Raw genomic sequence first — 16,780 nt, 5'->3', positions numbered from 1 at the left:
GCCAATCAGAGAAGGCGATGGCTTGTGATTGGTGGAGGTGGCTGATCCGGAAGGGTGGGCGCTTAGGACTGGGCGGCGGGAAGGTTTTTACGCGCGGAGCGGCTGACAGGTTCGTGGAAGTGCCGGTTCCGGCGCGTGGAGCCGAGGCTGTCGGCGGGGCGGATAGGAGCCGGGCGTCGTCTCTGCCGTTGCCTTTTGGAGCTCTGGTCGCCGCAGCATGCGCTTCTTCCTCTTGTGGAGCCGACGGGGTGGAGGGATGCGCTCAGGGTTAGCGTCCATTTTCCTCCCGCACTGATGATAGCTGACCTGGTTCATGTTTTTGACTGACTCTCCGTAACTTAATTAGTGCTTGGTTGTATTTCGTGCTGAGATAGCTTTTTGCTATGAAGTTACCTAATTTGGGCAAGGGACAGTTTTTTGGCAGCAAAGTAAAAAAAAATATTTGAAATAGTGAGAGGAAATGGACTCCTAAACGAAGAGAGAGCGTCTGTTTTTAGGTTCTGGAAAAGGCATTTTTGCTAGGCTGTTTACAAAAGTGAAGAGAATCAATCTCTGCCCTCATAGAAGAGTATCTTGCAGACCATAGAGGGAATATTACCACTCTAGGAAGTGATAAGGAGGAGTCTTGACTTAAACCCATCCTTAAATGTCCGTTAGTCTTGTTCTTACTCTTTTCTTTAATCAATAAAGGAAACAGTTCAAGTGAGACTAGATGAATGCAGAATCTGTCTTTGGAGAGCACTCTTAGATTTAGCAAATATAAAATTAAGCAATATATAACACGCTTTCAAACGTTTGTTTTTGTTTTTATGTAATGGTGACATGTTGTCATTGACTGAGCAAAAAGGTTGTTCATAACAGTTAACGAACACAATGGGATCCTGACTGCTAGCACAGAAAACTAAAACACCACCCCTAATAAAAGCCAGTGTTCTCACTGAACACAAAATGACTTTAAAATTAGCAAACTATTGAAACTTAGGCAGAAAACCTAAGTTCTTGCAAGGGAATTCTTGGCAGGATACACACCCACCCAAATAATTACTAATAATACAAAATTAAGCAAAATATAACATACTTTCTAATTTTGTTTTTATGTAATGGTAGTAGATTGTCATTGAGCAAAAAAAATATAGCATTTTGGGGAAGCGAATATTCAGGCCTAAGTTTTAATCATTAAATTTTAATATAAATCACGTTTTCTTCCACTTTTAACTGTCCCAGATTCTTTTAGGCCAATAGAGTACTAATATGCAAGTGAGCAAATTTTACAGAGAAACGGAGTAAGTTCCCTGCAAAAGAAAGAAGGTTCTGAAAATGTCTTGCTTAGAATACTGATTTTTTTTAAAGATGCATTTAACTGTAACTCTCTAAAGCAAGTGCACAGTGAACTGCCGAGTGGTTGGTTTATTTATTTATTCATTTATCCATTCATTTATTATTATTATTTTAAAATCTAGCCTTCTTATTTGTAAGATGAGTCCTGCCAGGCATGGCTGTGCATGCCCTTAGTTTCAGTACCTGGGAGACAGCCACCCCAGTTTTTAAGTCAGAGAAAGCCATAGAGGAACAGTCTGTCACGTTGCTAAAGTGCACATGGGCCTGGTGGCAGAACTATTTAATCTTCGGCCTTTTGGCTTCATCACTTTGCAACTGTAGGGTATTTGGTGAATGTTGTTGACATTCTATTTGGCACCAGTGTCTGTAAGGTTTTTTAAAAACTATATTGCTTTATAACTTTTTTGTTTATAATAGTGACAGATTGTCATTGACTGAGCGTTATTGATAGTATTGATTTCGTTCAGTTTTCGTTTTGTGGTGTTGGAGATTAAACTCATGACCCTGTATGGCCAAACATGCTAAAGCCAAAAGGCAAAGCAAGCAGAACTAAGTCATAAGAGAGTGGAGAAAGATGTATTGCCATCAGGAAGCAAGGAGAATGGAATCGTTTTGAAAATGATGCTCTCCAGGAACAAAGGAAGGGAGAGGAATGGTTAGGATGACTGTTCATATTCATATGGGGCAGGAACATTGGAAAGGCTCCATTCCTCCACACACTCAGTTTGCACCAGAAGTGTGTTGCACAGGCCTCTGCCCCTGAAGATGCCTACGTTGCCTAGTCACTAATGCCTGTGCATGCTGTCAGGACCTGTGCCAACCTCAACAGTATTGCTGGTAGCATGTTACCTATTTGTTCTTTCACTTTAGAAGGACGTTTGGATCTCCGGTTCAGTTTTAGAATGGCATCTGTCTCAGGTTAGTGGATACAATTGTTCCTTGCATGTTACTGTCTTTCTACTTTGATTTGTTTTTTTTTTTATTAAAATGTTAGAAAAATCTTGATTCTAGAAATTATTTTTTTAGCTACTTTATTAATATACACAACGATTTCCCTTGTGAGTAATAGTAAACAGACAGACCACGAATTATCAGAGCGTCTGCACTGTGTAACTGTCATTGCTGTCTATCTCCAGGCCCTTCTCACCACCCAGATGGCTGCTGTTCCATAAAACCTCTCGTACTTGCTTCCTCCAACCCTGGAGAGTTACTCTCCTTCCTCTCTCCAAACTTGTTTAGGGGGGTTATACACAGGGGTGTTTGTCTAACCTCATATGGCGTAATGTCTACACGCTAATATGTGTCAAAGTATAAAGTAGTTTTCCCCTTTAAAGCCACTGATGTTCCAGTGTATGTAATGTGCTATGCAGTGTTTTGTTTGTTTATTGGTCTGTGGTTGAATAGTTGATGTTTCAGTGTGTGTGTGTGTGTGTGTGTGTGTGTGTGTGTGTGTGTATGTGTGAATATGGGTGTATGTGTGCCACAGCATTTGTAGAGAGAGCAGAGTCAGTTCTCTATCCACCATGGATTCTAGGGCTGGAAATCAGGTCATCAGGCAAGTGCAGCAAACATTACCGCTCACTGGCCATCTCTAGTTCTTTTGAGTGTATACCTACAATTGCACCTACTGATGAAATGGTAATTTTATGTTTAATGTTTCGAGGACTTGGTGCTGGTTTGCACAGTGGCTGTATTATTTATGTTCCCATCAGCAGTCCATGAGGGCTCTTAGAATAATTTTGCTTGATGTTTTGGAGACTGAGGACACACAAAGAAGAAAATATAAATCACTCATAACCCCACTGCTCCAGTTAATATGAACACTAATTGGCACCAGCTTTCTTAGTTTTCAACCACATTCTTAACAGTTTGTACAGTTTTTGAATGTGATTTGAAAAAACAGATATAGACTCCAGACATGGTACTAAAATTTTTATGATTTAATAGGTTTTATTTCTTCCATTAATTTATTTATTCATTTTACCTCCTCGTCTCTCTTCCCCTCTTTCCCCTCACACAACACCTGAAATATGTGACATTGTTTTAAACTGACCTTAAGTATTTGAACTTTTGGACTCTCTTGCCTCTCTCTGATAGCATAAAAAGTGCTACATTGGACACATTGGGATCTTAATCTTTATGTGGCGTTCTGAGTAGTGCCTTAAGTTCCCAGAAGCAGTTACTCAGTTGCTGATCTTCCCCAGGTCAGCTCGCAGTGTGTTGATGTATTTCTCTCCATTGCAGGTTTTACATGTTCAGACTGTGCTGTAATATCAGATCTTGCACTTGGTTTGATTGAAGGGTGGCTGGCAAGGGCAGGGAACTTTTAAACTAGGATGGTTCGCCAGTCTTTTCTGGGGTGTAGTGGTTATGGCCTGCTGCATGCTACCCTATCAGTTGGGAAACAAGATTGAGTTCTCTTTAGAAAAAACACTCATAAGGGTGTTTCACCACCACACGCCACACAAACAGGCATACAGTGTTACAGTTTGCCTAAATGCAAGTGTGGATATATGACCTAAGTTTTTGGCTTCGTCTGCTCTTACATTCTGCAGTTTGGTAATCAGTAGTACTAGTTTGTTTAGATCCTTCCACAAATAGTCTTCACTTCTCCGTCAAGACGAGACTACCAGGTGCTGCAGAGCAGAGGTATAGTGTGGGTGTGGTTGGATTTCACATCTCAGTTTATCTACCGTGACGTAAGCTCTTCCAATGAGCTATGATTTAAAGCTAATCAGATAGTGGAACAGATCTGGTTTAAGAAGTTAGTCTATTTTGTTTACTGCTCTACCCATTTGTTGATCTGTACTTGAAGCACCCTCTGAAATTGCCTTTGGTTTGTTGCTTTGTATTTGATAGGAGGAAACCATTTGTTAACTTCAGCTTGGGACATTGTTAGAATATCTACACATGACCCACAAACCTAGGAACACTGGTGTGTGAGCCACTCTCCTCAACATGCTCGTGAGCTGGAGGAGCAGCAGTGTCCCCATGCTCTTGGCTGTGTTCTCCTTTATGGATTGTCGAAGTCATTCACTGCGTGATTACTCTCACCTCCTGAGGTCTGTATTGGAGAGACTAGCTTTAGAAATAGTATCATCTTGAGTAATGTCTCAGCACCCAGCTTTTTGTTCAGTCTTGTTCCTCAGGACTTTGTGTAGGGGTCACGTGTGCTGACTTTGTTGCATAGGTTGACACTAACACCTGCATCAGGCAGAATTTGATCAGAGAAGCAGAAGTGCCAAGGCTGTTGAAAGGATTTACTGCAGTGATTAACCCTTACTTGACCATGGGAGGTAGTTAAGCCCTCTTTCTCTGTTGTCTGTGTGTATCAGATTAGGTCTGAGGTGGCTGAAAGGCATACAGGGCGAGAAGAGGTCTCGAACGTTGAGAGCAAAAGCAAAATACTCTCTGTGAAGATGGACTGCTAGTTCACAACACATGACATGTCCACTTCTCAGCTCTCATGCAGCTCAGAAGGAGGACACTGTCACAGAGCTGCTGTTCTTGCACACAGCCTGGCCGTGGGTTCAGACAACTAAAGGAGAACAGGCTCTGGAGGCCCTGCTGCTTTCCTGAGCTTACCTCACAGCATGTCAGGAAGGTGATCAGGCCTGATCGGACACTGATCCAGATATGTAGATGCGGAAAGAAAGGTTTCTGTTTCAGTTCTAAGGTCTGGTTTTCTAGTACTGCTTAGATTAGGGGATGCTGGGCAATGTAGTTCCACCCTAGCTAAGGCTGCACAGCACAGATCCCACCCCTTGGCCTCTGACTTAATTTACAAATGAAGGCAGTGGTGCAATCATGGTTCTGCCATGGCACTCTTCTTTGTACAGCTCCCAGTGAGACCACAGATTTCCTTCATTCATCTCAGTCACAGCTTGACGTAGGAGGTTAACCACTAGTAGTTTATGTTAGATGTTTGGGAAACAGGAGGGGAACTAAGAAAGTAAAACCAGAAAGCCACAAGCATGGCCAAATCACAAAGAGAAGGAGAAAGACATGGTGTGCGGCTCTTATTTCTGGTAGTCAGCAGTCAGAGTTGGTGTTCAGAGCTGCCTTCTCCAGCTTCCTACGTGAGCTGTTTCTGGTTTGTTTCTATGTGAAAACTTCCCTTATTGGTATTCTTATTAGAGTTGCCATTGTCACTTTGTAATAGCTTAAGCATAGAAATATATGGGGATGGTGGGAGGTGCCCGAGGAGCCCCTGTTCCAGATACAGTCCTTATCTCTATGTATCTCTATGGTGTGGTAGCAACCCACCTCCTCCTTAGTAGTCACAGTTACCTTCCCCAGCCAGCTCAGCTGCCTCTTGCCTGTTGATTTCCTAGTGTCCAAGTGCAGGCCATTGGCTTCCATTCTTGAGCCACTGTTCTTTTCCTTGGTAGAAGCATCTTCTCCTTGATACCTAGATTCTCAAGACCAGCAGCCTCTGAAGTTTGAGGGGCAGTTTAACTAGTGGCTCATTCAAGGTCAGAGTAGGAGGAGCAGCTGCTTCCTAATGTTGTGAATTGAGCTACAGGAGAGGCATCAGTACTCATTGATGTGGACTAGACTATGACTCTCTCTGTCTGTCTGTCTCTATTTCTCTCTCTCTCTTTGTCTCTCTCTCTCTTTGTCTCTCTCTCTCTCTCTCTCTCTTTCTCTGTCTTTCTCTCTCTGGCACTATAACTGATCTTTTGAAATGAGTTTGTTATTTTCTCAGGGTAGCTACTTCTAAACATTGGGGTGCATGATTTGATTACTGAATTCCATAGAATTTTATGTGCTGTGTTTTGAAGTAGTTTGTGTAAAATATGAATATGGTCCATAAGGCATTTTGTAAATGGAAGTCTAGTGGATTTCATGGAAGCATTTCAGAGAAGGTAAGCCCATGTGCAGTGTCTAAGTGAGTGAGATACGTGCATCACAGAAGCTTCCAGTGTCTTGTCATCTGGGCTTCCTCTTAAGGATGATGCCACAGAGGAGACTCAATGAGTATGTGCTGTCTGTAAGCTGGACGCTGACTAGATAAGTCTGAGCGAGTGGATGTTGGTGCTGTAAGACGGGCAGCTTGTTCTTGCTCTTGTACAAGAATGGGCTTAGCTGATAGATAACCAGATGGTTTTGTCTACTTGATGAATTAGCATTTTCCTTATTATTATTAGTGGGCCTTCACAGAGGACGCTAGTAACTTCATAGTTATGCCCATGTGGGTTTCCTACACAGTGCTCTCCAGACCCTATGCCACTTTCCCAGGATTCTCTCTGCCCAGCCCTAACCATCCTGTCAGTCTATCCCTGGCAGTGGATCAGTATGGATTTGTACCCTAGGTACTGTGAGAAGCAGTGAGCACCGGCAGAGGAACTTCGAACTAGAACTCTCTTCGATTTGTTGCTTAGGGCTCCCTGCAATAATCATGTTCATTTTCATACTGTGCCAGTGTGTCACACAATCTTCTCCAAGTTGAGCCTGGATTGTATTTTTCTTCCCCAGTCTAACAGTAAGAGTTAAGGTATAAGGTACTCCCCGAGAGGTCATAAGGTCATGAGGATGATGAGGGGCAAGATAGGCTTGTACCTTTGTTCTTGCCTTCACTGAGAACTTGCTTGAGCTCACTTTTTCATAAGCCGTCTCCATTATGGTCTGGACAGTGTGCTTATGAACGGCTGTGCTCATGGTAGGAAGCACAGGTGACACGGTGACTTAGGTTTTGGAATACTTGGGGCTGGCCACAGTTGATTTCAGAAGGAAGGTAGTAAGTATCTGTGGAAAATTGTGGCCAGCTAGGTGTGATGACACATGACTGTAATTTCAGTATTAGAGAAGCTGAGTGAGGAGGATTATAAATTCAAGGCCAGCCTGAGTATGTCAGTGAGACCTTTCAGAATACAAAGAGGACTTGGTCTGTAGGTTAGGGGTGAAATGCTTGTGTGGTCCACCAGAAGTCCTAGGTGCAGCACTGCAGAGATAAAATAACAGTAACAACAGTAAGATATTATGTGTGGTTGTGGGAGTTAGGTAGGTAGCGGTGCCTGGTTAGCTGTGACAACAGTGAGATTACTGAGCATGGGAAGGTAAGGATGTGCTTAGGCCTGCATGGGTGGGCTGTATCCTGTAGGATAAGCCAAAACTCAGGAGGATTCATTGGATATTCACTGGGACTTGCAGCAGTGTACCATCACATCCAGATGCTGTGTCCTGCAGAAGAGCCAAGACCTCAGTCACATACATTTGCAAACAAACCTACCCCAAACTTCCAGGAACACAGAGAAATTGCAGCAGGTACTGCAGAAGCTGGCTTCTGACCCATGGGAACAAGGAGCACCAGCAGATCCCTGACATGAGGGAGATGCAGGAGCACCTGACCCCATGCCTGGCATCCCAGTGAGGACCTGGTGGCTGCCTCATTTCTTCCCTTTAGATTATAACCACGATTTGATCCTGTGAAGAGGCATTCTACTACACCATTACTAAAGCACATGTGGAACCATTAGCTTTAAAATTTCCCTCACTTTCCTTGATTTGGTATCACAAAGAACCTCACTGTGATTGGATACTTGAGTCAGTACTTAACGTGAATAGTGGAACTGCATCCTGAGACTTCCTAAGTCCATAGCCATGTGTTGTAGAGCAGGCTATCACAGCACTGTTTGTCATCTCAGACGCTCCATCACTTGCCTGTGATGATTGGCAGGTTGTTACCATGCACTGCCTCAGTCCAGACGTGGAGGTGTTTGAAGGTAATGGCTCAGTCACCAGGTGGCTTGCTTGTTTGCAGAGATTTAGGAGACTGCTAGACCAGTTCTGTGTGACATGATGAGAATGGCAACTACCATTTAATACATGTTTAGCTGCTGACCAGGGCCCATCCAGAACTCCTGTGTGTTGAACCACTGAATTTTGCCAACAGTACTTTGGTCTCAATAAGTGCATATTATGGACATTTGGTAGGAGGGGACATCGAAGTGCTGGCTGCAGTTTCACACAGGTCGCTTAGCTGGGAAGCAGGCGAGTCCAGGTCTCTGTGACTCTAGAACATGTTCTTAGCCCTCCGCTCTCCTACTTCCAGGCTTGTAATTTAGACAGAGGAATTTCTAGAAACCAGTAGGGAACCTCACGCTGTTTGTTCTGTCTCTCTTCTCCCCTTTCCCAGCTTTCACAGAGGAACTGGACTCTGTAACCAGTGAGCTCCATGCAATTGACATCCAGATTCAAGAACTTACAGAGAGACAGCAAGAGCTCCTTCAGAGAAAGTCGGCCCTGACAAAGAAAATCAAGCAGTGCTTAGAGGGCTCTGCTGCTGAGGCGAGCGGCGACTGCGACAGCTCGCCAGCTGCGTGGAATAAAGAAGGTGTGCCAGTCTCCTGCCTTCTGATTGCTTTAATCTGGAATGACATCACTCTGGATCAGTGTGTCCCAGGAGATAAAGCTGTCTGGCATGGGGAACTTGCAGGCAGATAGTCTTTATCCATGTGCTATAATATTTTATATGTAAACTTGAAATTTGCGGTTTTATTTTCTCTGCATAGCAAACATCAGTGTCAAAAAGTAATAAATGAATATCAGCTAAATTTTTAAACATTAACTAAAATAAAAAGTTAGCCAAACCCTACCCAAACAGATCCTGCCCCTTGGTTTTTTTTGTTTGTTTGTTTGCTTGTTTGTTTTTTTGTTTTCTTTATTTCTGAGACTCAGTCTTTAAACCCTGGCTGTTCCGAAACTCACGCAGACCAGTTTGGCCTTTAAATCAAAGAGATCTGACTGGCTCCTGAATGCCTGGATTAAATACATGTGCCACCACACCCAGCCCAGAACAACCCATTCTTAATTGAAAGTTTTGAGTGAAGGGCTAGAAAGGTGGCTCAGTGGTTAAGAGCACTGATTGCTGGGTTTGGTTCCCAGTACTTACATGGTAGCTCACAACCATCCAGTTCTAGGGTATATAACACCTTGTTCTATCTAGTCTCTGAAGCATCAAGCACTCACATGAAACACAGACATATATGCAGGCAAACACCCACATATACATACAAACAATTAAAAACTGCTGTACAAAACATATTTATTGTTAAACTTAATGAAATACGTCAGGAAATTATAAGTTGGTATATATATGGAGATTATTTTCAGTACTTATCTCTAAATGCAAAACATTTACACCCAGAGTCCAGAGTTTGATTAAGTTCATTCATGCTTGATGTTTTAGCTGTGAGCTCCTTAGTCACCACTGACTGTCCTTCCTGTGCCTGGCTGAGCACCGCCCTCTTTCATGCGTGCTAATTTTCAATTATTGGCAAGTGTTTGCATTAGGTTCTGATATAATAACCATAAAACAGTCACTATGCTTTGTTTTGACTACTTACACTAATTACAAAATTGTTATGAACGTTTTGATGGTTCATAAATATTAAAAGTTTTATGTACTTTTGTGATTTGTATATATTCTGGTAGCTTTATGTGGAAAGCGACCATTTACATTTCATTTACACTCTTGATCCTTCTAATCTGTTTAGCTTATTTTTCTCTTTCTAGATTTTCCATGGTCCGGAAAGGTAAAAGATGTGCTGCAAAATACTTTTAAACTGCAAAAGTTCAGACCTCTGCAGCTGGAAACTGTCAATGTCACCATGGCAAGAAAGGACATCTTTCTGGTCATGCCCACAGGAGGAGGAAAGAGCTTATGCTACCAGCTGCCAGCACTGTGCTCGGACGGTATGTACCGTAGAAGTGGTAGATGTGACTCGAACTCACGCCTCAGCAGACTTTCCATCCCACTTGTTATCAGTAGCAGGTATTTACTACCGTGGCTACACAGGAGAAAGAGCTCATGTGAGGATGGAGAGAGAAACGGTGAAGTCAGGGTTGGGCATAGAGAGTTCACAGTGCTTATAGGCATTCAAGTGGGCTTCAGTGGGAGGAAGCATGCGATGAAATAGCTCCGGGCCAGGTGAGCTAGCCTGCACTATGCAAATGCCCCTGAACCCACCAGAGTGAACTGTGTCCTCCCAAGTGGCATGGGAGAGAGGAGGACTGAATGACACCTGAAACCAAGAGAAGGAGGAACTTGCAGAAAGCTGAGGATAGACAAGCACAGCAGGATAATCAGGAGAGTGGCTGTGATTAGCCTAGGGATAGGAGAGATGGAAGGGGCATTAACCTCTGATGGCTGCTGCCAGAAGGTCACACAAAACCAGGACCTGAAAGTTAGGTTAGAGGCTGGGAATAGTCTTTGGCCTTGGCTATGAATTAGGTAGATCTGGCATGTGACCCAGACAGCAAATGCTGTAGTGAGTGACTGGAGCCCAGCTTCTGAGGGTTGGGTACTCTGGAAAAGAATGGCTGACGAGGAAAGGAGAGCAGTATTAGTCTGTCTGATGTGCTGTACCACACTGTCTTAGACTGCATCATTTACAGTAACTGAAGTTTATCATTCACAATTCTGGAGCCCTTGGAGGCCAGGACCAAGATGGCAGCAGATTAGATGTCTAGAATGGACCTGTTCCTCAGATGTGGCCCTTTCTTGCTACATCCTCATATCATAGGGCTAGTCCCTTGATCCTTGTTTATTGAGACATTAATCCCAGGCCTCACCTTTCCTGACTTACTCTCTTCCCCAAGGGCTGTGCTCTTCATGCCATCCCAGTGTGTATTAGGTTCCAACAAGGATTTCAAGGTTCAAGGATTCAGACCATCTTGGTTTCTGACGATAGGGACATGACCATGTTTAAGTGTATTGAGTGCCTGTCCCTAGTGAGGAAGAAGGTGAAAGTGTGGGAAAGAGAAAGATTGTAACAGACAGGGCAAGAGCCCTGTTAAGGTCCCAGCGTGAGTGCCAGGTGACTGTAGGGAACGGAGAGTGGAAATGGAACGGTGGGTCACTTGAGCAGCTCACAACAGCTCGCACATGAGTCCCGTCAGTCACTGCACTGCTCACTGGTTTGCACTCAAGCTGCCTGTCTGCTGTGGAAAGTGAAGGCCACGTGTGCCTGCCACCCTCAGCAGCACAAGCTATGTTCTTTTGGACAGCTTTGAATAATTTTTCCCTAATACAATTTAGTATGTATGTTATTTCATTGAGAGTGTCTATGCTGCTTGTTAAAGAGGGTAACAAATTAAAAATAGTAAAATGTGTTTCTATAGGATTGAAGAAAGGTAGAAATTTATGTTTTCCTTTAAAAAGTACTTTAATATTTGAGTTTTTATGTGTGTGAGTGTACATCTGTGTCCACATGCATGAGCTCAGAGGAGGCATTGGATCTCCTGAAACTAGAGTTACAGATGGTTGAGAGCCACCATGTGCTGGGAATTGAATCCCAGTACTGTGTGAGACTCAGCTCTTAACTGGCCAGCCATCTCCGCAGCCGGCACAGTGAGTCTTACGTTTTATTTACTTGCCGTAACATTCATCTTATTTGCCCATTTATTTTGCCCATCTCTCTCATTACTTGAGCTGATAACTCTGCATTGGCAACTGCCTGAATAATAGGCAGGGCCTGCAAGGTGCAGAAAGTGACGATCTCGGCACATTGTGGTGGGAGTGGAGAGTTGAAAGTAGGTTTTGGTTTGTTTTCTCTTTTAGGTTTTACACTTGTGATTTGCCCACTCATCTCTCTTATGGAAGATCAGCTGATGGTTTTAAAACAGTTGGGAATTTCAGCTACTATGTTGAATGCTGCTAGCTCTAAGGTATGGGAGTCTGGTTTGGGTTTTCAGATGTGAAGTCTTAACTGATGTGGGAGTCTCACCTGCATCTGAGTTGCCTGTAAGGTACAAACTCTAAATATTATGTCAGGAGCCTCGGGCTTCTGCTCACAGCCTAGTATTGGACACTGTCTAATTTTTATGCCCCATGAATTATCAATGCCTGTTTTTACTTATAAAGATAAAAAACACAAACCATGAAAAGCTCCAGGATCTTATGACACATGAAGTCGTAGCATTTGGGTTCCGTGTCCATGGTAAACTTGTTGGAAGCAGCAAGCTTATTCTCTTGAGGTACTGCTTTGGTCCTGCAGCAACTCAGAGCTTAGTGCTCATGGAGACTGCGTTCCACATGACAGCCTTTCATCTGTCTAGCACTTCAGAGGAAGCATTTGCTAACATGTTTTGCTACGCAGTATAACAGCAAGGAGGGACTGGGGAGATGGTTCAGTGGGTACAGTGCTTGCAGCATGAGGGCAACCTGAGTTTAACTAGAGACAGGAAGCTCCCTGGAGCTTGCCGACCAGCTAGCCTGTTCAGTTGATGAGCTCATGGCTCAGTGAGAGGTTGTGTCCCAAAAAAATAAGGTGGGGCATATAAAGGAGGAAAGTTCACTCTGGCCTCTGATGTTGATGCCATGTAAACATGTACACATGTACATATACATATACCACACACAAAAATAGCAAGGAAGGATCTTTATTGTGCAATATGTTTCAATACAGAAGATGAGTCACTAAGAGCACATATGTGTGTGGAGATGGACTATCTTACCCTATCCATAGGACTGACCACTTTCCGGCTGTTCCTTGTAGATTGTTATGTATTCTTTAAAAATACAAATGGCTGCCATTCTCCACCTATACCCTTAATCCCTTGATATTCATACGAACAAATCCCAGGCCTCATGTTTTAATTGTAAATTCTTTAGTGTAAAACTCTTATTGTTGTTTTGCCTTATTACACTTATTTGCGTGTCAGTGGAGTAGGGCATGAAGATGCCACAGTGTATGCACAGGTGGAGGTCAGAGGACAACTTCCAGGAGTCATTCTGTCCTCTGCTGTGTGGACCCTCCCTGAGGATAAAGCTCAGGTTGTCGGTTTGGCAGTCGGCTCCTTTGCCTGCTGAGCCATCTTTCTAGCCCCTGCACGTACCTCTAACGAAGAGAAAAAAGAAAGCACAGTACAACACTTAGCAATCTGTTTAAAATATTAATACTTAAAATGTTTAATGGTAAGTATACCCAAGAGTCTACATATTTAAATGGGTATTTGATAACTTCATTAAATTAGTGATAATTAAAACAGCTAAATAGTCTTGTTCATGGGTATATAATTAAAAATTTAATGAGTGAATTTGTAAAACCTACCATTATGGCCACAGCTACTGTATTTGGTTCACATTTTAGGTTTTATTATTAATAATTTATACACATTGTTTATCGGAGAATATTGACACATTTACGTTTCTTCCTCTTTTTTTTTGCCAAATGACTGATTTTTATCTTCAGCACTCTGGATATGAGTCACTAAGATACTGCTTGCACAGCTGCCAGAGAGCTTATTGGGGGGTGGGTGAAGGGGGGTGGCTACAGTTTTAGTGAGCCAGCATCTGCTTCTGGAAGAGCCCTGGGCTATTGCCCTTCTGTTCCTTTTAAGTTACGAATGCCGATTTTCCACTTAGTATCATGGTCCACCCACTTGACTCTACTCTGATAGTTTTTATTTTGTCCTTAATAGGAACATGTAAAATGGGTTCACGCTGAAATGGTGAATAAAAACTCCCAGTTAAAGCTGATTTATGTGACTCCAGAGAAAATTGCAAAAAGCAAGATGTTTATGTCCAGACTGGAGAAAGCCTATGAAGCTGGGAGACTGACTGGAGTCGCAGTGGATGAAGTGCATTGCTGCAGTCAGTGGGGTCATGACTTCAGGCCTGGTATGGATGGATGCTTGCCCTGGGGAGTGCGTTCTCACTCTGCTCGTCATGGTGGAAGGGCCCGCCTCTGTTCAAACTGTCCGCTCATGGAGTGGGTACTCATTTCCTCTGCCTTCCGTTCATTACTGCAGCATCTTAGCCACTCGTTAGCCTGGGAGGCCCACGCCTACTAGCCCATGGCACATCCAGCACTCCAGACCCCTTCTTGACTTTTTCCTAGTAACTGAGGGATGTGTAGGACTTTAAAGTAGTCTCATCTTTCTGGGTTTTCAGAAACCCACCCAACTCAGAGAAGCTGAAATTTGATGAGACATTTTAGTAATATTTCAGCTGCCAACCTAATCCTAATGGCATTCTAGAGAAAGTTACTCAGAATTATTATAGTAAAAAAAACAAAAACCAAAAATGCAATTTTGGCTAGGGTGAATGATTGCTGTGCAATCCATTCACAGGTGTGGACCTGTGTTTGAGTCTCTAGGACCCATGTAAAGCTGAGTCTAGCAACGCAGCACTTTGTGTGAAGATAGGAAGGACAATCCCTGGAAGCTTGCAGGCCAGCCTGCAGGTGAATACAGCACAGAAGCAACAGCAGAAGAGATCTTGCCTCAGGGTAGATGAGGAACCAATACCTAAGGTGGTCACTGACGTCTGCATGGATACATCACACATACATCCTACACACATGCACATACATACACATACACATTAGTAATTACTATTATTGTTGCTATTGTTTATTTTTTGAAACAAGGTCTCTGTGTAGTCCGGGAACTCAGTATGTAGACCAGGCTGGCCTTATGCTCACAGAGATCTACTTGCCTCTGCCTCCCATGTATGGGAATTAAAGGCGCGTGCAACCACACCTGTCTACAGTTTTAAATTGAGAATTCCCATTCCCTGACCTTGCACACTTTTTCTTGTGCAATTTTTCACTCAAGGACTTTCTGGGTCAGCCTGCTCATCTGTCACAGGTCTCACGTTTTCCCCATGCAGGCTTTAGGTTGTAGTCATGGTTTCTGCTGCGTTTGCCCTGGACTGTCACCCTTCTACTACCCCGTTTGGGGTGGGGGTTGCCCCTTCCCTGATGTCTACGTGGCTGCACTGCTTTACACCGCAGATGAGCTTTCCATCAGTCAGCCAGTTAACCGGTTAGCTGTCTGCAGTCCTTCCTGCAGGTTCTACCTCAGTGTGGTTTACACTAGTCACCTCTTCGTGTGACACTTTCTTCTTCTTCCTTGTTGACTGTCATGTAACAAACACTATTGAATTTCTTACTTTCCAATTTTTTTTTCTCTTTCATTTTTTCCTTAAATACCAGTGTTTTCTAGAGTTCTATTTCATCTGTCTTTATCTTTCTTTACATTTCTTCCGTGACAGTGATATTATGGCCCAAAGACTGATTGATTGATAAATGGATAAATTTCAGCACTATTATCTTCAAAATATTTTTGTTAGATTTATCTATTGTATGTGTGAGTGTTTTGCCTTTGTGTGTGTATATTCACCTTGTATGTGCCTGGTGCACGAGGAGGACAGAAGAGTGTTGGATCCCCTGGACTGGACTGAGCTACATGTGGCTTCTGAGAATGGAACCCATTTGAGCATCCAGTGATTTTATCCATATTGTCACTGCAGTTCAGCACTGCAGGTATCTGATTTGGGCCTTGTAATGGGATTCCCTTCATCCAGTGTTTGCCTGTTCTAGCATCATCTGTGCAGTGTCTTTGACTTGACAGTTGTGTGATGACCTCTCATATCTTATCAGATGGAGCCCTGCCTTCTTACCAGCTGGCTCTATTGTTTATAGCTTCAAGGAAGTCTGCTTTCTTACGAGTGTTTCAGTGAAAATGCAGGCAGAAATCAGAGGTACTGTGAAAATGACAGGACTTATGTAAATTGGTTATAAGACAGACTCTGCACAGCTGCAGGAAGAACTGAACATAGGGAATTCAGAAGGGGAAAGCAAAGGGCCAGTGGGTGACCTTAGAGCACTTTCCTGAGCACTGAAGGAAGACAGACCAGAGCTGGGAGGGCCACACATGGTATCAAGGGGCTTGCGGTGGGGAAGTTCATGGAGAGCCCTCTGTGAAGCCATGACCTCTACGTAACATTTGTGGAGCCTGCTAAGGTTCTAACAGAGCCAGTGTTGGTTGTCAAAGCTTGCAGTTGGAAGAGGAGTTCAAGGAAGAGTGGAAGAGAGCTAGGTTGGCTAGAACTTGTCAGGAAGATGTTCAAAGACAAGCAGCACTTGGTACTGTACATGGAAGGAATTCTGGGAAATAGAATTAAATGGATTGGACAGTAGGTTGGATGGTAGACCATACCCTGTGATCTGGCTCTCCTGAATGGCATGCTGGATAATTTCCACAGCGATTGGTACTATGTGCTCTGCTCCTTCTTGACCCAGTTAGTGAACTTCTGTGTATTCTTGCAGACCTGACACCAATGCCATCTCTGAAATCTATAACTCCCCAGGCAGTCACATTCTCCTCAGTGGTCAGGTCACAGGATTCTCTCTTGGCACCTAGCATTTCCTACCACATTTCTTTTTTCAGTTGCTTTCAAACATTTTAAGTACTGAAGGGGAATGAAGGACTGGCCATGATTGAATGTGTGTGACAGGTACCGGTCAGAATGGTGTCTCAGAAGCAGGTTCTTCCTAAAGCAGTGGCCTTACATTGTCTCCTGCTCTGAACTGATACTCTTTGAGTGGTACCAGGTGGTAGGATTGCTGGTGATCACACAGATGATGGATGGCGTCTTCTAGCTCTTTGCAATAGAGTTAAGTGCTCTGATGACTCACTGTCTTTTGAGCCC

The 16,780-nt window shown here is 43.5% G+C and overlaps 1 protein-coding gene across 5 annotated transcripts in view; it reads left to right on the top strand.

The window, feature by feature from the left end:
- Window positions 1-41: 41 nt before the first annotated feature.
- Recql (RecQ like helicase) overlaps window positions 42-16,780 on the top strand; it is a 24,200-nt gene continuing 7,461 nt past the window's right edge. For 2 of the 5 annotated variants that reach the window (XM_076940789.1, XM_034512174.2), the window contains exons 1-6: window positions 42-109; window positions 2,209-2,256; window positions 8,477-8,674; window positions 9,856-10,035; window positions 11,903-12,009; window positions 13,765-13,963. In XM_076940789.1, the coding sequence (XP_076796904.1) occupies window positions 2,241-2,256; window positions 8,477-8,674; window positions 9,856-10,035; window positions 11,903-12,009; window positions 13,765-13,963 (700 nt within the window). In that variant the 5' untranslated portion in view covers window positions 42-109; window positions 2,209-2,240. Of the gene's footprint in view, window positions 268-2,208; window positions 2,257-8,476; window positions 8,675-9,855; window positions 10,036-11,902; window positions 12,010-13,764; window positions 13,964-16,780 lie in introns of all 5 variants that reach the window. The other 3 variants (XM_034512178.2, XM_034512175.2, XM_034512179.2) reach the window with 3 other exon arrangements.

This window comes from Arvicanthis niloticus, chromosome 9 (assembly GCF_011762505.2).
Source record: "Arvicanthis niloticus isolate mArvNil1 chromosome 9, mArvNil1.pat.X, whole genome shotgun sequence".
Taxonomy (NCBI): Eukaryota; Metazoa; Chordata; class Mammalia; order Rodentia; family Muridae; genus Arvicanthis; species Arvicanthis niloticus.
The sequence above is the reverse complement of the archived record's forward strand: the minus strand, read 5'-3'. Positions and strand labels throughout refer to the sequence as shown.